This window comes from Oncorhynchus nerka, linkage group LG4 (genome assembly GCF_034236695.1).
Source record: "Oncorhynchus nerka isolate Pitt River linkage group LG4, Oner_Uvic_2.0, whole genome shotgun sequence".
In the NCBI taxonomy this organism is placed as follows: domain Eukaryota; kingdom Metazoa; phylum Chordata; class Actinopteri; order Salmoniformes; family Salmonidae; genus Oncorhynchus; species Oncorhynchus nerka.
In genome coordinates, this window is record NC_088399.1 from 2,546,995 (window position 1) to 2,571,409 (window position 24,415).

At 45.0% G+C, this 24,415-nt stretch overlaps 1 protein-coding gene across 1 annotated transcript in view; it reads right to left on the minus strand.

Moving 5' to 3' along the window:
- The window catches only part of LOC115121548 (lysophosphatidic acid receptor 1), an 86,993-nt gene that overhangs the window by 32,090 nt on the left and 30,488 nt on the right, over positions 1-24,415 (minus strand). Inside the window, exon 2 of the mRNA XM_065017145.1 lies at positions 16,981-17,740. Within this exon, the coding sequence (XP_064873217.1) occupies positions 16,981-17,719 (739 nt within the window). The 5' untranslated portion in view covers positions 17,720-17,740. The remainder of the gene's footprint in view (positions 1-16,980; positions 17,741-24,415) is intronic.

The window sequence follows — 24,415 nt, forward strand, 5'->3', positions numbered from 1 at the left end:
ACAGTGTCGCCACCATGCTCGATGCTAGGTACAAGGACCGCTACTTCTTTAACAGGCATTCTCTCTTTACTGTGTCGCCACCATGCTCGATGCTAGGTACAAGGACCGCTACTTCTTTAACAGGCATTCTCTCTTTACCGTGTCGCCACCATGCTCGATGCTAGGTACAAGGACCGCTACTTCTTTAACAGGCATTCTCTCTTTACTGTGTCGCCACCATGATCGATGCTAGGTACAAGGACCGCTACTCCTTTAACAGGCATTCTCTTTTTACTGTGTCGCCACCATGCTCAATGCTAGGTACAAGGACCGCTACTCCTTTAACAGGCATTCTCTCTTTACTGTGTCGCCACCATGCTCGATGTTAGGTACAAGGACCGCTACTCCTTTAACAGGCATTCTCTTTTTACAGTGTCGCCACCATGCTCGATGCTAGGTACAAGGACCGCTACTTCTTTAACAGGCATTCTCTCTTTACTGTGTCGCCACCATGCTCGATGCTAGGTACAAGGACCGCTACTTCTTTAACAGGCATTCTCTCTTTACTGTGTCGCCACCATGATCGATGCTAGGTACAAGGACCGCTACTCTTTTAACAGGCATTCTCTCTTTACTGTGTCGCCACCATGATCGATGCTAGGTACAAGGACCGCTACTCCTTTAACAGGCATTCTCTTTTTACTGTGTCGCCACCATGCTCGATGCTAGGTACAAGGACCGCTACTCCTTTAACAGGCATTCTCTTTTTACTGTGTCGCCACCATGATCGATGCTAGGTACAAGGACCGCTACTCCTTTAACAGGCATTCTCTCTTTACTGTGTCGCCACCATGCTCGAGGCTAGGTACAAGGACCGCTACTCCTTTAACAGGCATTCTCTTTTTACTGTGTCGCCACCATGCTCGATGCTAGGTACAAGGACCGGTACCTCGATGCAGACAAGAACATCAGGGACTGTGAAGAGAGACCGGAACAGACACGCATGCATTGTACCATTGGTGGTATTATACATGTTGTATTGTAGATATGTAGTGGTGTAATAATGCTATATACTGTACTGTTTTACTTTTTGTTGTGTGTGTGAAGTAAGTGCCTTAATTGTTTGGACCCCAGGAAGAGTAGCTGCTGCCTTGGCAGGAACTAAATGGGGCTACATAATAAACCCCAGGAAGAGTAGCTGCTGCCTTGGAAGGAACTAATGGGGCTACATAATAAACCCCAGGAAGAGTTGCTGCTGCCTTGGCAGGAACTAATGGGGATCCATAATAAATACAAAATACAAATACTCTATCTTTAGCGTGTTGTGTTCCTCAAGGCAGCTGCCTAGGACCAATCCTCTATTCTCTTTATCTTATGGTGTTCCTCAAGGCAGTTGCCTAGGACCACTCCTCTACTCCATCTTTACTAATGGTTTACCCTCAGTAATGAACGAAGCGAGAGTGGTTAAGTATGCTGATGACTCTACAATGTATAGTGCTGCATCAACATTTAATGAACTAACAGATGTACTGAGCAGAGAACTAAAAACAGTGTCTGAGTGGGTTAATTTGAACACATTGGTGTTGGAATATTTTTCTAAAACAAAATGTATTGTATTTGGTCCAAGATATATGCTTACTGGTGACTGGACAGATACTAAATCACAAAAAAATGTTAAGTGTATTACATGCAAGGTATTTTCTCTTTAACGTCTACTTGTTCAATGTTTGTAATGTCTTAATGTTAAATGTAATTGTTTGTAATGTATATTTTGTCCTATGTTGGAGCCCAGGAAGAATAGCTGACGTTAAGGAAACAGCTATTGGGATAAAAAAAAAATAACTGACCAACGTTGTTGGATCCACAGCTTTGCAGAACTAGGCAGACTGCAGAAGTGTAGACATGGAAAGACAGAATGAAGCGGACGAGTTGTGCTCAGGACAATGTATACAGCTGTCAAACCGACCACGGGAGGACATGGCCCATGGTTCAAGATGGGAGGACATGGTCCATGGTTCACGATGGGAGGACATGGTCCATGGTTCACGATGGGAGGACATGGTCCATGGTTCACGATGGGAGGACATGGTCCATGGTTCACGATGGGAGGACATGGTCCATGGTTCAAGATGGGAGGACATGGCCCATGGTTCACGATGGGAGGACATGGTCCATGGTTCACGATGGGAGGACATGGCCCATGGTTCACGATGGGAGGACATGGCCCATGGTTCACGATGGGAGGACATGGTCCATGGTTCACGATGGGAGGACATGGTCCATGGTTCACGATGGGAGGACATGGCCCATGGTTCACGATGGGAGGACATGGTCCATGGTTCACGATGGGAGGACATGGTCCATGGTTCACGATGGGAGGACAAGGCCCATGGTTCACGATGGGAGGACAAGGCCCATGGTTCACGATGGGAGGACAAGGCCCATGGTTCACGATGGGAGGACAAGGCCCATGGTTCACGATGGGAGGACATGGCCCATGGTTCACGATGGGAGGACATGGCCCATGGTTCAAGACGGAGGGCTGGTCCATGGTTTAAGGCAGGCAGGCCAGAGATGGGAGGGCTTGGCCCATGGTTCAAGGCAGGCAGGCCAGAGATGGGAGGGCTTGGCCCATGGTTTAAGGCAGGCAGGCCAGAGATGGGAGGGCTTGGCCCATGATTTAAGGCAGGCAGGCCAGAGATGGGAGGGCTTGGCCCATGGTTCAAGGCAGGCAGGCCAGAGATGGGAGGGCTTGGCCCATGGTTCAAGGCAGGCAGGCCAGAGATGGGAGGGCTTGGCCCATGATTTAAGGCAGGCAGGCCAGAGATGGGAGGGCTTGGCCCATGGTTTAAGGCAGGCGGGCCAGAGATGGGAGGGCTTGGCTAGTGTCTGTGCCCCAAATGGCACCCTATTCCTACATAGAGCACTACCCTTGACCAGAGCCCTACGACCAGGGCTCTGGTCGTTTGTTCTGAATTCACAGGGCAGAAACACACAACTCATTGTTTCAAAGGCAGTTTGTCTGAATCTAGAACAGTATTATTGTCCTTCTCTCCCTCTGTGTGCGCGTGTGAAAGAGTGATATAACAGTGAATTAGACAGGGTTATTCAGTAATCTGAAACTTTACATTTGGTGTCATTACAGAGATTCGTTAACTAGGACAATTAATCAGATTCAGGTTACAGTCCTGGGTTGTGAGTGAGTGAGTGAATGAGTGAGTGAGTGAGTGAGTGAGTGAGTGAGTGAGTGAGTGAGTGAGTGAGTGAGTGAGTGAGTGAATGAGTGAGTGTTAGTGTGAGTGTGAGTGAGTGTTAGTGTGAGTGGTGAGGGTTAGTGTGAGTGAGTGAGTGAGTGTTAGTGTGGTGAGTGAGGGTTAGTGTGAGTGAGTGGTGGTGAGTGAGTGTTAGTGTGAGTGAGTGAGGGTTAGTGTGAGTGAGTGAGTGTGAGTGAGTGTTAGTGTGAGTGTGAGTGAGTGTTAGTGTGAGTGAGTGAGTGTTAGTGTGAGTGAGTGAGTGTTAGTGTGAGTGAGTGTTAGTGTGAGTGAGTGAGGGTTAGTGTGAGTGAGTGAGGGTTAGTGTGAGTGAGTGAGGGTTAGTGTGAGTGAGTGAGGGTTAGTGTGAGTGAGTGAGTGTTAGTGTGAGTGAGTGAGTGTTAGTGTTAGTGTGAGTGAGTGTTAGTGTGAGTGAGTGAGTGAGTGTTAGTGTGAGTGAGTGAGTGAGTGTTAGTGTGAGTGAGTGAGTGAGTGAGTGAGTGAGTGAGTGAGTGAGTGAGTGTTAGTGTGAGTGAGTGAGTGTTAGTGTGAGTGAGTGAGTGTTAGTGTGAGTGAGTGTTAGTGTGAGTGAGTGAGTGAGTGTTAGTGTGAGTGAGTGAGGGTTAGTGTGAGTGAGTGAGTGAGTGTTAGTGTGAGTGTCCGTGTCAGCCAGCCCAGGTCCCATAGCTCCATCTCTGTCATCTTTAGGAGCTTCTGGGAAACACACCTGGTACTAATAAAACTCTTGTTTGTTTCACACCTGAGTGGCTCTTCATCACAGTGATACTGGTCTTCCTTAGCCAATAAGAAGTGACAGGTGAATGTGGATGTTCCTGGGTATTATATCTTAGCCAATAAGAAGTGACAGGTGAATGTGGATGTTCCTGGGTATTATATCTTAGCCAATAAGAAGTGACAGGTGAATGTGGATGTTCCTGGGTAACTTTGTCCCTTTGTATTACACTTCAGAGCCCTGGTCAAACGTAGTGCACTATTCCCAGAACAGGTTATCATGTGGGTTGTGTTTATGGGCAGATGCCCTGGTCAAACGTAGTGCACTATTTCCAGAACAGGTTATCATGTGGGGTGTGTTTATGGGCAGATGGGTTGGTGCTAGTTGGACATCCTGCTCTTTTCTCTGATAGATGTTCCCAGGAGAAATCAGGACATATTTTAAGCAGAAAGCTGTAATCTGCCCTCATCTGCTTTCCAGATGTGTTACTTGGAAATATGTTAAGTTTCCCTCCAACTATTAAACTAAACTCACTTCAGCTGAAGAGAGAGAAAACTTCAAAATCCACCCACCGTGCTTCCTCAGAAATATACACATCATTAGTAAATGGTAAGCCGCTGAAGCAAACAATAGCTTTGAGAAGTGATATATTGTGATACTGAGAACCTCACAACTTATTCTACAAAATACAATAGATATCACTATTGTACCTGGTGGTCAATTTATCTAACTTAGAGCTCTGTCATTTTCGAAAACAAATTGTAGTGTTAGTTGATTGCGACAAATCTGACAGACGAAAAGAAAAACAATTGGCTTGACTTTAAATTATCTTCAGTCCGGTGAGAAAGGGACTGAGATAATGCTGGAATGGTACGTCTGACTGGCCTCCTCCACCGTACTGGGGTTCATGGCTTGGCTTTTGACCTATGACCTATGACCTGTACTACTGTAAAGACTGGTTCTGGTGCTTCAACAATGTGACGTTATACCGTGCTTTGCAGACACTGGGACATGTCTGGCAGTAGGGCTGCTATGGTGTCAGGCACTGCAGTTGTCCCGGACAATCAGTTGTATTGTTCAACTCCACAACCCTGACACATTAACCACTGAGCAGGAAGCTTAACAGTCCATCTCTCTTTGCTAGGACCTAACTAAAACGCTATGTAAACGCAACATGCAACAACTTCAACTGTTTTACTGAGTTACAATTCATATAAGGAAATCAGTCAATTGAAATAAATAAATTAGGCCCTAATCTATGGCTTTCACATGACTGGGAATACCGATATGCATCGGTTGGTCACAGTTACCCTAAAGAAAAGGTAGGGGCGTGGATCAGAAAACCAGTCAGTATCTGGTGTGACCTCCATTTGCCTCATGCAGTGTGACACATCTCCTTCACATCGAGTTGATCAGATTGTGTGGAATGTTGTGTGGAGTTGATCAGGAGTTGCGATTGGCTGTGGCCTGTGGAATGTTGTGTGGAGTTGATCAGGCTGTTGATTGGCTGTGGCCTGTGGAATGTTGTGTGGAGTTGATCAGGCTGTTGATTGGCTGTGGCCTGTGGAATGTTGTGTGGAGTTGATAATGGCTGTTGATTGGCTGTGGCCTGTGGAATGTTGTGTGGAGTTGATCAGGCTGTTGATTGGCTGTGGCCTGTGGAATGTTGTGTGGAGTTGATCAGGCTGTTGATTGGCTGTGGCCTGTGGAATGTTGTGTGGAGTTGATCAGGCTGTTGATTGGCTGTGGCCTGTGGAATGTTGTGTGGAGTTGATCAGGCTGTTGATTGGCTGTGGCCTGTGGAATGTTGTGTGGAGTTGATCAGGCTGTTGATTGGCTGTGGCCTGTGGAATGTTGTGTGGAGTTGATCAGGCTGTTGATTGGCTGTGGCCTGTGGAATGTTGTGTGGAGTTGATCAGGCTGTTGATTGGCTGTGGCCTGTGGAATGTTGTGTGGAGTTGATCAGGCTGTTGATTGGCTGTGGCCTGTGGAATGTTGTGTGGAGTTGATCAGGCTGTTGATTGGCTGTGGCCTGTGGAATGTTGTGTGGAGTTGATCAGGCTGTTGATTGGCTGTGGCCTGTGGAATGTTGTGTGGAGTTGATCAGGAGTTGCGATTGGCTGTGGCCTGTGGAATGTTGTGTGGAGTTGATCAGGCTGTTGATTGGCTGTGGCCTGTGGAATGTTGTGTGGAGTTGATCAGGCTGTTGATTGGCTGTGGCCTGTGGAATGTTGTGTGGAGTTGATCAGGCTGTTGATTGGCTGTGGCCTGTGGAATGTTGTGTGGAGTTGATCAGGCTGTTGATTGGCTGTGGCCTGTGGAATGTTGTGTGGAGTTGATCAGGCTGTTGATTGGCTGTGGCCTGTGGAATGTTGTGTGGAGTTGATCAGGCTGTTGATTGGCTGTGGCCTGTGGAATGTTGTGTGGAGTTGATCAGGCTGCTGATTGGCTGTGGCCTGTGGAATGTTGTGTGGAGTTGATCAGGCTGTTGATTGGCTGTGGCCTGTGGAATGTTGTGTGGAGTTGATCAGGCTGCTGATTGGCTGTGGCCTGTGGAATGTTGTGTGGAGTTGATCAGGAGTTGCGATTGGCTGTGGCCTGTGGAATGTTGTGTGGAGTTGATCAGGCTGTTGATTGGCTGTGGCCTGTGGAATGTTGTGTGGAGTTGATCAGGCTGTTGATTGGCTGTGGCCTGTGGAATGTTGTGTGGAGTTGATCAGGCTGTTGATTGGCTGTGGCCTGTGGAATGTTGTGTGGAGTTGATCAGGCTGTTGATTGGCTGTGGCCTGTGGAATGTTGTGTGGAGTTGATCAGGCTGTTGATTGGCTGTGGCCTGTGGAATGTTGTGTGGAGTTGATCAGGCTGTTGATTGGCTGTGGCCTGTGGAATGTTGTGTGGAGTTGATCAGGAGTTGCGATTGGCTGTGGCCTGTGGAATGTTGTGTGGAGTTGATCAGGCTGTTGATTGGCTGTGGCCTGTGGAATGTTGTGTGGAGTTGATCAGGCTGTTGATTGGCTGTGGCCTGTGGAATGTTGTGTGGAGTTGATCAGGCTGTTGATTGGCTGTGGCCTGTGGAATGTTGTGTGGAGTTGATCAGGCTGTTGATTGGCTGTGGCCTGTGGAATGTTGTGTGGAGTTGATCAGGCTGTTGATTGGCTGTGGCCTGTGGAATGTTGTGTGGAGTTGATCAGGCTGCTGATTGGCTGTGGCCTGTGGAATGTTGTGTGGAGTTGATCAGGCTGTTGATTGGCTGTGGCCTGTGGAATGTTGTGTGGAGTTGATCAGGCTGCTGATTGGCTGTGGCCTGTGGAATGTTGTCCCACAGTGTGAAATTACTGGATATTGGCGGGAACTGGAAAAAGCTGTCATTCACGTCGATCCAGAGCATCCCAAACATGCTCAATGGGTGACATGGCCTGCATGCTCACCAGACATGGAAGAACCGGGATATTTTCAGCTTCCAGGGATTGTGTACAGATCCTTGCGACATGGGGCCGTGCATTATCATGCTGAAACATTTTTACCTTTATTTAACTAGGCAAGTCAGTTAAGAAAAACAATCTTATTTTCAATGAGGGCCTAGGAACAGTGGGTTAACTGCCTGTTCAGGGGCAGAACGACCTTGTCAGCTCGGGGGTTTGAACTTGCAACCTTCCGGTTACTAGTCCAACGCTCTAACCACTAGGCTACCCTGCCGCCCCCATCACATGAAGTGATGGCAGCGGATAAATGGAACGACAATGGGCCTCAGGATCTCTTTATGGTATCTCTGTGCATTCAAATTGCCATCGATAAACTGCAAGTGTGTCTGTTGTCCGTAGCTCTTGTTTATTAAACGTTTTTATTTTACCTTTATTTAACTAGGCAAGTCCGTTAACAAATTATTATGCCTGCCCAGTTTAAATTTAGAATGGCCCATTATCCAAATTGGCAGGAACAGGGGCAGGGGGAAATGCATGTTGTCTGTATGTATAGTGGAATGGAGAACCCCTTCTTTCCCTCATGCTGGGTAGGCCAGTCTGGTTATTTTGTTGTGCAACAGGTGATATTCCACCTAAACTCTGGATGCCATGGGCTCTCCTACCCTGTTCCTGCAGCTACCCAGTACTCCGTATGCCATGGGCTCTCCTACCCTGTTCCTGCAGCTACCCAGTACTCCGTATACCATGGGCTCTCCAACCCTGTTCCTGCAGCTACCCAGTACTCTGGATGCCATGGGCTCACCAACCCTGTTCATGCAGCTACCCAGTGATTAATGTGGAAACCAAGTGAAATCTGTTCAGGAACATCAATAGTAACATGTTTTCACAAGGACACATATTTCATTAAACTGTTGACAGCCCTTCTCTGTGTTCTGGAGAAAGGAATGAAGAAGAGGGGAGGAAATTAGAGGTCGACCGAATATGATTTTTCAACGCCGATACCGTAACCGATTATTGGAGGACCAAAAAAAGCTGATACCGATTAATCATCCGATTTTCATAAATATATATTTGTAATAATGACAATTAAAACAATATTGAATACACAATGAACTCTTATTTTAACTCAATATAAAACATCAATAAAATCTGTTTAGCCTCAAACAAATAATGAAACATGTTCAATTTGGTTTAAATAATGCAAAAGCAAAGTGTTGGAGAAGAAAGTAAAAGTGCAATATGTGCTATGTAAGAAAGCTAACGTTTCAGTTCCTTGCTCAGAACATATGAGAGCTGGTGGTTCCTTTTAACATGAGTCTTCAATATTCCCAGGTAAGAAGTTTTAGGTTGTATTATTATTATAGGACGTTGCTCTCTATACCATTTGTATTTCATATACCTTTGACTATTGGATGTTCTATTAGGTACTTTAGTATTGCCATCCTCATCTCAGGAGTTGATAGGCTTGAAGTCATAAACAGCGCAATGCTTGAAGCATTGCAAAGAGCTGCTGGCAAACGCAGGAAAGTGCTGTTTGAATGAATGCTTAAGAGCCTGCTGCTGCCTACCACCACTCAGTCAGACTGCTCTATCAAATCATAGACTTAATTATAATAACACACAGAAATACGAGCCTTAGGTCATGAATATGGTCAAAATCCGGAAACTATAATTTAGAAAACAAAATGTTTATTCTTTCAGTGAAATACGGAACCGTTCCATATTTTATCTAACGGGTGGCATCCATAAGTCTAAATATTGCTGTTACATTGCGCAACCTCCAATGTTATGTCATAATTACATAAAATTCTGGCAAATTAGTTCGCAATGAGCCAGGCGGCCCAAACTGTTGCATATACCGTGACTCTGCGTGCAATGAACGCAGGAGAAGTGACACAATTTCCCCTGGTTAATATTGCCTGCTAACATGATTTTATTTTAACTAAATATGCAGGTTTAAAAACATATACTTCTGTGTATTGATTTTAAGAAAGGCATTCATGTTTATTGTTAGGTACATTCGTGCAACGATTGTGCTTTTTTCGCAAATGTGCTTTTGTTAAATCAGCCAACAATAATGAACGAAGCGAGAGTGGTTAAGTATGCTGATGACTCTACAATGTATAGTGCTGCATCAACATTTAATGAACTAACAGATGTACTGAGCAGAGAACTAAAAACAGTGTCTGAGTGGGTTAATTTGAACACATTGGTGTTGGAATATTTTTCTAAAACAAAATGTATTGTATTTGGTCCAAGATATATGCTTACTGGTGACTGGACAGATACTAAATCACAAAAAAATGTTAAGTGTATTACATGCAAGGTATTTTCTCTTTAACGTCTACTTGTTCAATGTTTGTAATGTCTTAATGTTAAATGTAATTGTTTGTAATGTATATTTTGTCCTATGTTGGAGCCCAGGAAGAATAGCTGACGTTAAGGAAACAGCTATTGGGATAAAAAAAAAATAACTGACCAACGTTGTTGGATCCACAGCTTTGCAGAACTAGGCAGACTGCAGAAGTGTAGACATGGAAAGACAGAATGAAGCGGACGAGTTGTGCTCAGGACAATGTATACAGCTGTCAAACCGACCACGGGAGGACATGGCCCATGGTTCAAGATGGGAGGACATGGTCCATGGTTCACGATGGGAGGACATGGTCCATGGTTCACGATGGGAGGACATGGTCCATGGTTCACGATGGGAGGACATGGTCCATGGTTCACGATGGGAGGACATGGTCCATGGTTCAAGATGGGAGGACATGGCCCATGGTTCACGATGGGAGGACATGGTCCATGGTTCACGATGGGAGGACATGGCCCATGGTTCACGATGGGAGGACATGGCCCATGGTTCACGATGGGAGGACATGGTCCATGGTTCACGATGGGAGGACATGGCCCATGGTTCACGATGGGAGGACATGGTCCATGGTTCACGATGGGAGGACATGGTCCATGGTTCACGATGGGAGGACAAGGCCCATGGTTCACGATGGGAGGACAAGGCCCATGGTTCACGATGGGAGGACAAGGCCCATGGTTCACGATGGGAGGACAAGGCCCATGGTTCACGATGGGAGGACATGGCCCATGGTTCACGATGGGAGGACATGGCCCATGGTTCAAGACGGGAGGGCTGGTCCATGGTTTAAGGCAGGCAGGCCAGAGATGGGAGGGCTTGGCCCATGGTTCAAGGCAGGCAGGCCAGAGATGGGAGGGCTTGGCCCATGGTTTAAGGCAGGCAGGCCAGAGATGGGAGGGCTTGGCCCATGATTTAAGGCAGGCAGGCCAGAGATGGGAGGGCTTGGCCCATGGTTCAAGGCAGGCAGGCCAGAGATGGGAGGGCTTGGCCCATGGTTCAAGGCAGGCAGGCCAGAGATGGGAGGGCTTGGCCCATGATTTAAGGCAGGCAGGCCAGAGATGGGAGGGCTTGGCCCATGGTTTAAGGCAGGCGGGCCAGAGATGGGAGGGCTTGGCTAGTGTCTGTGCCCCAAATGGCACCCTATTCCTACATAGAGCACTACCCTTGACCAGAGCCCTACGACCAGGGCTCTGGTCGTTTGTTCTGAATTCACAGGGCAGAAACACACAACTCATTGTTTCAAAGGCAGTTTGTCTGAATCTAGAACAGTATTATTGTCCTTCTCTCCCTCTGTGTGCGCGTGTGAAAGAGTGATATAACAGTGAATTAGACAGGGTTATTCAGTAATCTGAAACTTTACATTTGGTGTCATTACAGAGATTCGTTAACTAGGACAATTAATCAGATTCAGGTTACAGTCCTGGGTTGTGAGTGAGTGAGTGAATGAGTGAGTGAGTGAGTGAGTGAGTGAGTGAGTGAGTGAGTGAGTGAGTGAGTGAGTGAATGAGTGAGTGTTAGTGTGAGTGTGAGTGAGTGTTAGTGTGAGTGAGTGAGGGTTAGTGTGAGTGAGTGAGTGAGTGTTAGTGTGAGTGAGTGAGGGTTAGTGTGAGTGAGTGAGTGAGTGAGTGAGTGTTAGTGTGAGTGAGTGAGGGTTAGTGTGAGTGAGTGAGTGTGAGTGAGTGTTAGTGTGAGTGTGAGTGAGTGTTAGTGTGAGTGAGTGAGTGTTAGTGTGAGTGAGTGAGTGTTAGTGTGAGTGAGTGTTAGTGTGAGTGAGTGAGGGTTAGTGTGAGTGAGTGAGGGTTAGTGTGAGTGAGTGAGGGTTAGTGTGAGTGAGTGAGGGTTAGTGTGAGTGAGTGAGGGTTAGTGTGAGTGAGTGAGTGTTAGTGTGAGTGAGTGAGGGTTAGTGTGAGTGAGTGAGTGTTAGTGTGAGTGAGTGAGTGTTAGTGTTAGTGTGAGTGAGTGTTAGTGTGAGTGAGTGAGTGAGTGTTAGTGTGAGTGAGTGAGTGAGTGTTAGTGTGAGTGAGTGAGTGAGTGAGTGAGTGAGTGAGTGAGTGTTAGTGTGAGTGAGTGAGTGTTAGTGTGAGTGAGTGAGTGTTAGTGTGAGTGAGTGTTAGTGTGAGTGAGTGAGTGAGTGTTAGTGTGAGTGAGTGAGGGTTAGTGTGAGTGAGTGAGTGAGTGTTAGTGTGAGTGTCCGTGTCAGCCAGCCCAGGTCCCATAGCTCCATCTCTGTCATCTTTAGGAGCTTCTGGGAAACACACCTGGTACTAATAAAACTCTTGTTTGTTTCACACCTGAGTGGCTCTTCATCACAGTGATACTGGTCTTCCTTAGCCAATAAGAAGTGACAGGTGAATGTGGATGTTCCTGGGTATTATATCTTAGCCAATAAGAAGTGACAGGTGAATGTGGATGTTCCTGGGTATTATATCTTAGCCAATAAGAAGTGACAGGTGAATGTGGATGTTCCTGGGTAACTTTGTCCCTTTGTATTACACTTCAGAGCCCTGGTCAAACGTAGTGCACTATTCCCAGAACAGGTTATCATGTGGGTTGTGTTTATGGGCAGATGCCCTGGTCAAACGTAGTGCACTATTTCCAGAACAGGTTATCATGTGGGGTGTGTTTATGGGCAGATGGGTTGGTGCTAGTTGGACATCCTGCTCTTCAACATCCTGTTGATTGGCTGTGGCCTGTGGAATGTTGTGTGGAGTTGATCAGGCTGTTGATTGGCTGTGGCCTGTGGAATGTTGTGTGGAGTTGATCAGGCTGTTGATTGGCTGTGGCCTGTGGAATGTTGTGTGGAGTTGATCAGGAGTTGCGATTGGCTGTGGCCTGTGGAATGTTGTGTGGAGTTGATCAGGCTGTTGATTGGCTGTGGCCTGTGGAATGTTGTGTGGAGTTGATCAGGCTGTTGATTGGCTGTGGCCTGTGGAATGTTGTGTGGAGTTGATCAGGCTGTTGATTGGCTGTGGCCTGTGGAATGTTGTGTGAGTTGATCAGGCTGTTGATTGGCTGTGGCCTGTGGAATGTTGTGTGGAGTTGATCAGGCTGTTGATTGGCTGTGGCCTGTGGAATGTTGTGTGGAGTTGATCAGGCTGCTGATTGGCTGTGGCCTGTGGAATGTTGTGTGGAGTTGATCAGGCTGTTGATTGGCTGTGGCCTGTGGAATGTTGTGTGGAGTTGATCAGGCTGCTGATTGGCTGTGGCCTGTGGAATGTTGTCCCACAGTGTGAAATTACTGGATATTGGCGGGAACTGGAAAAAGCTGTCATTCACGTCGATCCAGAGCATCCCAAACATGCTCAATGGGTGACATGGCCTGCATGCTCACCAGACATGGAAGAACCGGGATATTTTCAGCTTCCAGGGATTGTGTACAGATCCTTGCGACATGGGGCCGTGCATTATCATGCTGAAACATTTTTACCTTTATTTAACTAGGCAAGTCAGTTAAGAAAAACAATCTTATTTTCAATGAGGGCCTAGGAACAGTGGGTTAACTGCCTGTTCAGGGGCAGAACGACCTTGTCAGCTCGGGGGTTTGAACTTGCAACCTTCCGGTTACTAGTCCAACGCTCTAACCACTAGGCTACCCTGCCGCCCCATCACATGAAGTGATGGCAGCGGATAAATGGAACGACAATGGGCCTCAGGATCTCTTTATGGTATCTCTGTGCATTCAAATTGCCATCGATAAACTGCAAGTGTGTCTGTTGTCCGTAGCTCTTGTTTATTAAACGTTTTTTATTTTACCTTTATTTAACTAGGCAAGTCCGTTAACAAATTATTATGCCTGCCCAGTTTAAATTTAGAATGGCCCATTATCCAAATTGGCAGGAACAGGGGCAGGGGGAAATGCATGTTGTCTGTATGTATAGTGGAATGGAGAACCCCTTCTTTCCCTCATGCTGGGTAGGCCAGTCTGGTTATTTTGTTGTGCAACAGGTGATATTCCACCTAAACTCTGGATGCCATGGGCTCTCCTACCCTGTTCCTGCAGCTACCCAGTACTCCGTATGCCATGGGCTCTCCTACCCTGTTCCTGCAGCTACCCAGTACTCCGTATACCATGGGCTCTCCAACCCTGTTCCTGCAGCTACCCAGTACTCTGGATGCCATGGGCTCACCAACCCTGTTCATGCAGCTACCCAGTGATTAATGTGGGAAACCAAGTGAAATCTGTTCAGGAACATCAATAGTAACATGTTTTCACAAGGACACATATTTCATTAAACTGTTGACAGCCCTTCTCTGTGTTCTGGAGAAAGGAATGAAGAAGAGGGGAGGAAATTAGAGGTCGACCGAATATGATTTTTCAACGCCGATACCGTAACCGATTATTGGAGGACCAAAAAAAGCTGATACCGATTAATCATCCGATTTTCATAAATATATATTTGTAATAATGACAATTAAAACAATATTGAATACACAATGAACTCTTATTTTAACTCAATATAAAACATCAATAAAATCTGTTTAGCCTCAAACAAATAATGAAACATGTTCAATTTGGTTTAAATAATGCAAAAGCAAAGTGTTGGAGAAGAAAGTAAAAGTGCAATATGTGCTATGTAAGAAAGCTAACGTTTCAGTTCCTTGCTCAGAACATATGAGAGCTGGTGGTTCCTTTTAACATGAGTCTTCAATATTCCCAGGTAAGAAGTTTTAGGTTGTATTATTATTATAGGACGTTGCTCTCTATACCATTTGTATTTCATATACCTTTGACTATTGGATGTTCTATTAGGTACTTTAGTATTGCCATCCTCATCTCAGGAGTTGATAGGCTTGAAGTCATAAACAGCGCAATGCTTGAAGCATTGCAAAGAGCTGCTGGCAAACGCAGGAAAGTGCTGTTTGAATGAATGCTTAAGAGCCTGCTGCTGCCTACCACCACTCAGTCAGACTGCTCTATCAAATCATAGACTTAATTATAATAACACACAGAAATACGAGCCTTAGGTCATGAATATGGTCAAAATCCGGAAACTATAATTTAGAAAACAAAATGTTTATTCTTTCAGTGAAATACGGAACCGTTCCATATTTTATCTAACGGGTGGCATCCATAAGTCTAAATATTGCTGTTACATTGCGCAACCTCCAATGTTATGTCATAATTACATAAAATTCTGGCAAATTAGTTCGCAATGAGCCAGGCGGCCCAAACTGTTGCATATACCGTGACTCTGCGTGCAATGAACGCAGGAGAAGTGACACAATTTCCCCTGGTTAATATTGCCTGCTAACATGATTTTATTTTAACTAAATATGCAGGTTTAAAAACATATACTTCTGTGTATTGATTTTAAGAAAGGCATTCATGTTTATTGTTAGGTACATTCGTGCAACGATTGTGCTTTTTTCGCAAATGTGCTTTTGTTAAATCAGCCAACATCGTTTGGCGACGTTGGCTGTCTTTGTTAGAAAGAAATAGTCTTCACACAGTTCGCAAAGAGTTAGGCGGCCCAAACTGCTGCATATACCCTGACTCTGTTACACAGAACGCAAGATAAGTGACAAGTGATAAAAGAAATTCATGTTAGCAGGCAATATTACATGTGCTTCTACACCTGCATTGCTTGCTGTTTGGGGTTTTAGGCTGGGTTTCTGTACAGCACTTTGATATATCAGCTGACGTAAGAAGGGCTACATAAATACATTTGAATATTAACTAAATATGCAGGTTTAAAAAGATATACTTCTGTATTTATTATAAGAAAGGCATTGATGTTTATGGTTAGGTACACATTGGTGCAATGACAGTGCTTTTTTCGCTAATGCGATTGCTAAATCACCAATTTGGCGAAGTAGGCTGTGATTCATTGATAAATTAACAGGCACCGCATCGATTATATGCAACGCAGGACAAGCTAGATAAACTAGTAATATCATCAATCATGTGTAATTAACTAGTGATTATGTTAAGATTGATTGTTTTTTCTAAGATACGTTTAATGCTAGCTAGCACTTTACCTTGGCTCCTTGCTGCACTCGCATAACAGGTAGTCAGCCTGCCACGCAGTCTCCTCGTGGAGTGCAATGTAATCGGCCATGATCGGGGTCCCAAAATGCTGATTACCGATTGTTATGAAAACTTGAAATCGTCCCTAATTAATCGGCCGACCTCTAGAGGAGATGGAAACACATGGTGGAGAGATTCTGGAGGAAGGAATGAAGAAGAGGGGAGGAGGAGATGGAAACATGGTGGAGAGATTCTGGAGGAAGGAATGAAGAAGAGGAGGAGATGGAAACATGGTGGAGAGATTCTGGAGGAAGGAATGAAGAAGAGGGGAGGAGGAGATGGAAACACATGGTGGAGAGATTCTGGAGGAAGGAATGAAGAAGAAGAGAGGAGGAGATGGAAACACATGGTGGAGAGATTCTGGAGGAAGGAATGAAGAAGAGGAGGAGATGGAAACATATGGTGGAGAGATGTTCTGGAGGAAGGAATGAAGAAGAAGGGAGGAGGAGATGGAAACATATGGTGGAGAGATGTTCTGGAGGAAGGAATGAAGAAGAGGAGGAGATGGAAACATATGGTGGAGAGATGTTCTGGAGGAAGGAATGAAGAAGAGGAGGAGATGGAAACATGGTGGAGAGATGTTCTGGAGGAAGGAATGAAGAAGAGGGGAGGAGGAGATGGAAACACATGGTGGAGAGATTCTGGAGAAAGGAATGAAGAAGAGGAGGAGATGGAAACACATGGTGGAGAGATTCTGGAGCTATAGGTACCAGGCCATTAGGACCTGATGGAGGGACAATAGAGCCCTGAGTACCAGGCCATTAGGACCTGATGGAGGGACAATAGAGCCCTGAGTACCAGGCCATAGAGCCCTGAGTACCAGGCCATAGAGCCCTGAGTACCAGGCCATAGAGCCCTGAGTACCAGGCCATTAGGACCTGATGGGGGAACAATAGAGGGGATTACCTGGGCTCAACAGTCACGTAGAATTTTACTGCGGTCGTGACTGACGACTTCCAGTATGGCGGTAATACGGTCATGACAACATCCCTAATCCTTACTCCAGGTTCTTGACCTCAGTTTTACAGGGATACTGTGTTATGTTATTATGGGATGTCAAGGGTAAGGTCTTACCCAGTACAATCCTGACCGTCTTCAGCAGGCTCATCATGATGTCTCTGTTCCTACGTGGTCCTACGCAGTACTAGTATCTAACATATAGGTTCTGGTGTGAAGGTAGTGGAGGTTCTTACCCAATACGATGACGACTGTCTTCAGCAGACTCATCATGGTGTCTCTGTTCCTGCGTGGCCCAGAGCTTTGTCTGCTCATCCTCATGGTCCTCTGTCTCACGTACATAAAGATGTGAGCGTACAGCACCACCATGACCAGGAAGGTGACCAGGTTGAATACGGCCCAGAACACCAGGTAGGAGTTACAGTACAGCGGAGCCATGCTAGAACACGTGCCGATGTCACAGATACAGTTCCACCCTACCGACGGGATGGCTCCCATGACGATAGACAAGGTCCAGATGACTACAATCACCACCACCACACGCCGGTTGGACATGCGCGTGTGTAGCTGCATGCGGAAAACGGTGATGTGGCGCTCGATGGCGATGGCGAGGAGGTTACACACGGACGCCGTGAGGGACGTGTCGATGAGACCCTGTCGGAGCAGCCACGTGGAGACCGTGAGGCGCCGCGTGTTCGGGCCCGTGTTGAACATCAGGTAGAAGTACGCCAGACCGGCAAAGAAGTCCGCGGCCGCCAGGTTGGCCATCAGGTAGTAAATAGGGAAGTGGAAGCGGCGGTTGACGTATATAGCCACCATGACCAGCAAGTTAGCCAGCATGATGAAGATACATACTGTGATACCCAGCCCCATCACCAGCTTACTGACGGTATTCCACTCTGTAGCCAGATACTTTCCACTGTGGTTGTAGAAGAAGGCAATGGACTCATTGTAGAAGCACTGTTCCTCCTCCATCTTGAAGGCTGGCTAGGGGATCTGGAGGAGAGGAGATAGGGGTTAGAGGGTCTGGAGGAGAGGAGACAGGGGTTAGAGAGACACAGTAGGTTGTTAGGGAGACACAGTAGGTTGTTAGGGAGACAGGGGCTAGTAGTAATCTAGGACAAATGACAACTGGAGGGGCCCTGACCTGGCACTCAGATATCATATTAGCATGGTATAAGTCATAGCAAAGTGTCTGAATACTTACGTAAATAAGGTATTAATGTTTTTACTTTTAATACATTTGGGAAAGGGAAAGGGGTCTAAATACTGTCTGAATGCACTATATATAAAACAAAGAAAATCAAAATTTTGACCGCACTGGGCCTTTAAAACTGCAACATTTTCTCTATTGTAATTTTTCTCCACCGTCAAGAGGGGGCAATAAAATATTTTGCTGCAAGGTGGGTAAGCAACTCTAGTGTAGATTTGGCCTTGTGTTTTAGGTTATTGTCCTGCTGAAAGGTCAATTCATCTCTCCGTGTCTGGTGGAAAGCAGACTGAACCAGGTTTTCCTCTGGGATTTTAATATGTGTTTAGCGCCATTCAGTTAATTTTTTATCCTGAAAAACTCCCCAGTCCTTAACGACTACAAGCATACCCATAACATGATGCAGGCAGCAACGTGTTGTATTGGAATTGTCCAAACATAACACTTTGTAAAAGTGAAGTGCTTTGCCACATTTTTTGCAGTATTACTTTAGTGCAGGATGCATGTTTTTGAAATATATTTTTTATCCTGTACAGGCTTCCTACCTTTCACTCTGTCAATTAGGTTAGTATTGTGGATTAACTACAATAGTGCTGATCCATCCTCAGTTTTCTCCTGTCACAGCTATTAAACTCTTGTCATTTAGGTTAGTATTGTGGAGTAACTATGTTGTTGATCCATCCTCAGTTCTCTCCTATCACAGCCATTTCACTCTGTAACTGTTTTAAAGTCACCATTGGCCTCATGGTGAAATCCCTGAATGGTTTCCTTCCTCTCCGGCAACCGAGTTAGGAAGGACGCCTGTATCTTTGTAGTGACTGGGTGTATTGATACACCGAGTTAGGAAGGACGCCTGTATCTTTGTAGTGACTGGGTGTATTGATACACGGAGTTAGGAAGGACGCCTGTATCTTTGTAGTGACTGGGTGTATTGATACACCGAGTTAGGAAGGACGCCTGTATCTTTGTAGTGACTGGGTGTATTGATACACCGAGTTAGGAAGGACGCCTGTATCTTTGTAGTGACTGGGTGTATTGATACACCGAGTTAGGAAGGACGCCTGTATCTTTGTAGTGACTGGGTGTATTGATACACCGAGTTAGGAAGGACGCCTGTATCTTTGTAGTGACTGGATATTGATACACTGAGTTAGGAAGGACGCCTGTATCTCTGTAGTGAATGGGGGTATTGATACACTGAGTTAGGAAGGACGCCTGTATCTTTGTAGTGACTGGATATTGATACACTGAGTTAGGAAGGACGCCTGTATCTTTGTAGTGACTGGGTGTATTGATACACTGAGTTAGGAAGGACGCCTGTATCTTTGTAGTGACTGGGTGTATTGATACACTGAGTTAGGAAGGACGCCTGTATCTTTGTAGTGACTGGATGTATTGATACACTGAGTTAGGAAGGACGCCTGTATCTTTGTAGTGACTGGGTGTATTGATACACTGGAGTAGTGACTGTATTGATACACTGAGTTAGGAAGGATGCCTGTATCTTTGTAGTGACTGGGTGTATTGATACACTGAGTTAGGAAGGACGCCTGTATCTTTGTAGTGACTGGGTGTATTGATACACTGAGTTAGGAAGGACGCCTGTATCTTTGTAGTGACTGGATATTGATACACCGAGTTAGGAAGGACGCCTGTATCTTTGTAGTGACTGGGTGTATTGATACACTGAGTTAGGAAGGACGCCTGTATCTTTGTAGTGACTGGGTGTATTGATACACTGAGTTAGGAAGGACGCCTGTATCTTTGTAGTGACTGGATATTGATACACCGAGTTAGGAAGGACGCCTGTATCTTTGTAGTGACTGGGTGTATTGATACACTGAGTTAGGAAGGACGCCTGTATCTTTGTAGTGACTGGGTGTATTGATACACTGAGTTAGGAAGGACGCCTGTATCTTTGTAGTGACTGGGTGTATCTTTGAGTGACACTGAGTTAGGAAGGACGCCTGTATCTTTGTAGTGACTGGATATTGATACACCGAGTTAGGAAGGACGCCTGTATCTTTGTAGTGACTGGGTGTATTGATACACTGAGTTAGGAAGGACGCCTGTATCTTTGTAGTGACTGGGTGTATTGATACACTGAGTTAGGAAGGACGCCTGTATCTTTGTAGTGACTGGATATTGATACACCGAGTTAGGAAGGAGGAAGGACGCCTGTATCTTTGTAGTGACTGGGTGTATTGATACACTGAGTTAGGAAGGACTTTGAAGTGACCTGTATCTTTGTAGTGACTGGGTGTATTGATACACTGAGTTAGGAAGGACGCCTGTATCTTTGTAGTGACTGGATATTGATACACTGAGTTAGGAAGGACGCCTGTATCTTTGTAGTGACTGGGTGTATTGATACGCCTGTATCTTTGTAGTGACTGGGTGTATTGATACACTGAGTTAGGAAGGACGCCTGTATCTTTGTAGTGACTGGGTGTATTGATACACTGAGTTAGGAAGGACGCCTGTATCTTTGTAGTGACTGGGTGTATTGATACACTGAGTTAGGAAGGACGCCTGTATCTTTGTAGTGACTGGGTATTGATACACTGAGTTAGGAAGGACGCCTGTATCTTTGTAGTGACTGGGTGTATTGATACACTGAGTTAGGAAGGACACCTGTATCTTTGTAGTGACTGGGTGTATTGATACACTGAGTTAGGAAGGACGCCTGTATCTTTGTAGTGACTGGGTGTATTGATACACTGAGTTAGGAAGGACGCCTGTATCTTTGTAGTGACTGGGTGTATTGATACACTGAGTTAGGAAGGACGCCTGTATCTTTGTAGTGACTGGGTGTATTGATACACTGAGTTAGGAAGGACGCCTGTATCTTTGTAGTGACTGGGTGTATTGATACACTGAGTTAGGAAGGACGCCTGTATCTTTGTAGTGACTGGGTGTATTGATACACTGAGTTAGGAAGGACGCCTGTATCTTTGTAGTGACTGGGTGTATTGATACACTGAGTTAGGAAGGACGCCTGTATCTTTGTAGTGACTGGATATTGATACACTGAGTTAGGAAGGACGCCTGTATCTTTGTAGTGACTGGGTGTATTGATACACTGAGTTAGGAAGGACGCCTGTATCTTTGTAGTGACTGGGTGACTATTGATACACTGAGTTAGGAAGGACGCCTGTATCTTTGTAGTGACTGGGTGTATTGATACACTGAGTTAGGAAGGACGCCTGTATCTTTGTAGTGACTGGATGTATTGATACACTGAGTTAGGAAGGACGCCTGTATCTTTGTAGTGACTGGGTGTATTGATACACTGAGTTAGGAAGGACGCCTGTATCTTTGTAGTGACTGGGTGTATTGATACACTGAGTTAGGAAGGACGCCTGTATCTTTGTAGTGACTGGGTGTATTGATACACTGAGTTAGGAAGGACACCTGTATCTTTGTAGTGACTGGATGTATTGATACACTGAGTTAGGAAGGACGCCTGTATCTTTGTAGTGACTGGGTGTATTGATACACTGAGTTAGGAAGGACGCCTGTATCTTTGTAGTGACTGGGTACACTGAGTTGTATTGATACACTGAGTACACTGAGTTAGGAAGGAAGGACGCCTGTATCTTTGTAGTGACTGGGTGTATTGATACACTGAGTTAGGAAGGACGCCTGTATCTTTGTAGTGACTGGGTGTATTGATACACTGAGTTAGGAAGGACGCCTGTATCTTTGTAGTGACTGGGTGTATTGATACACTGAGTTAGGAAGGACGCCTGTATCTTTGTAGTGACTGGGTGTATTGATACACTGAGTTAGGAAGGACGCCTGTATCTTTGTAGTGACTGGGTGTATTGATACACTGAGTTAGGAAGGACGCCTGTATCTTTGTAGTGACTGGGTGTATTGATACACTGAGTTAGGAAGGACGCCTGTATCTTTGTAGTGACTGGGTGTATTGATACACTGAGTTAGGAAGGACGCCTGTATCTTTGTAGTGACTGGGTGTATTGATACACTGAGTTAGGAAGGACGCCTGTATCTTTGTAGTGACTGGGTGTATTGATACACTGAGTTAGGAAGGACGCCTGTATCTTGTAGTGACTGGGTGTATTGATACACTGAGTTAGGAAGGACGCCTGTATCTTTGTAGTGACTGGGTGTATTGATACACTGAGTTAGGAAGGACGCCTGTATCTTTGTAGTGACTGGATGTATTGATACACTGAGTTAGGAAGGACGCCTGTATCTTTGTAGTGACTGGGTGTATTGATACACTGAGTTAGGAAGGACGCCTGTATCTTTGTAGTGACTGGGTGTATTGATACACTGAGTTAGGAAGGACGCCTGTATCTTTGTAGTGACTGGGTGTATTGATACACTGAGTTAGGAAGGACGCCTGTATCTTTGTAGTGACTGGGTGTATTGATACACTGAGTTAGGAAGGACGCCTGTATCTTTGTAGTGACTGGATGTATTGATACACTGAGTTAGGAAGGACGCCTGTATCTTTGTAGTGACTGGGTGTATTGATACACTGAGTTAGGAAGGACGCCTGTATCTTTGTAGTGACTGGGTGTATTGATACACTGAGTTAGGAAGGACGCCTGTATCTTTGTAGTGACTGGGTGTATTGATACACTGAGTTAGGAAGGACGCCTGTATCTTTGTAGTGACTGGGTGTATTGATACACTGAGTTAGGAAGGACGCCTGTATCTTTGTAGTGACTGGGTGTATTGATACACTGAGTTAGGAAGGACGCCTGTATCTTTGTAGTGACTGGGTGTATTGATACACTGAGTTAGGAAGGACGCCTGTATCTTTGTAGTGACTGGATATTGATACACTGAGTTAGGAAGGACGCCTGTATCTTTGTAGTGACTGGGTGTATTGATACACTGAGTTAGGAAGGACGCCTGTATCTTTGTAGTGACTGGGTGTATTGATACACTGAGTTAGGAAGGACGCCTGTATCTTTGTAGTGACTGGATGTATTGATACACTGAGTTAGGAAGGACGCCTGTATCTTTGTAGTGACTGGGTGTATTGATACACTGAGTTAGGAAGGACGCCTGTATCTTTGTAGTGACTGGGTGTATTGATACACTGAGTTAGGAAGGACGCCTGTATCTTTGTAGTGACTGGATGTATTGATACACTGAGTTAGGAAGGACGCCTGTATCTTTGTAGTGACTGGATGTTGTATCAATTCCCCCAAAGTGTTATTAATAACTTCACCATGCTCAAAGGGATATTCAATGTCTTTTCGTTTACCCATCTACCAATAGGTGACCTTCTTTGCAACAAGGCATTGGGAAGCCTCCCTGGTCTTTGTGGTTGATAATTGTGGGGTACAGTATGTGTGGGTTACAGAGATCAAGTAGTCATTCAAAAATGAATGTTAAACACAATTATTGCACACAGAGTCCTTGCAACTTATTATGTGACTTGTTAAGCAGATTTTTTTTTACCCCTGAACTTATTTAGGCTTGCCATAACAAAGGGGTTGAATACTTATTGAAAAGCTGAAATGTCTTGAGTCAATTTTTGTATTCATTTGTAAAACTTTGACAAACATAATTCCACTTTGACATTATGGGGTATTTTATGTAGGCCAATGACCAAAAATCTCAATATAATCCATTTTTAAATTCAGAAACATCACAATGTGGAAAAAGTCAAGGGGTGTGAATACTTTCTGAAAAGCACATTAGTCAGTCCAAAATAGATTTTGAATTCTGTCATGGAAATATATGTATTTCCTGTTAACAAGTCATTTACGGTTTCTATGCCTTTAGTATTCCATGTGGGTCAACGTATCAGTGAATTGTGAAAATCTATCCAAGGATCGTTCCATAGGGTTGTGTTCGTAGGGAGCGATATTGGTTTAATTTTCCTCCATATTGTAGTTAACTATATAGTTGTTCATGTTCTCAGCTGTATCCTTTCAAAATAGACAAAATATTCAGGGGATGAGCATGTGCATCTTTAATATGTACCCGTTGTTCCTCTTTAGTGATTTAACTAGATGTTGCAAGTCCCTGGGTGGTGAGTTGATACAATTCCAAATCCGGAAGGTTAAAACCCACAGACTCTGGAAGACATAAAACGTTCCTATTTATTCGATGAGTTTGATTCGCCCATATAAAAAGTCTTATGACCGAGTATACTTTTTTTTAAAGAACGTCTTCGGTATTATCAAGAATAAATCTAAAAACTTGCCATGCCGTTCAAGAGGTTTATTCTACCTTTAAGATTTATGGGAAGAATGTTCCATTTAATTAGATCTGCTTTCATATTGTTGAGTAAAATGGAATAAAGTTATCTTTATATATTTGTCACTTATTAACCTCTACGGGATTGGTGTCCCTCAACCAGGACAGTTGTTGCTTAATATGAGATAATGAGACTAGAATGAGATTGTAAACAACAGCCATCTTTCCGGGACATAGACATATCTCATATGGGTAGAAAGCTTAAATTCTTG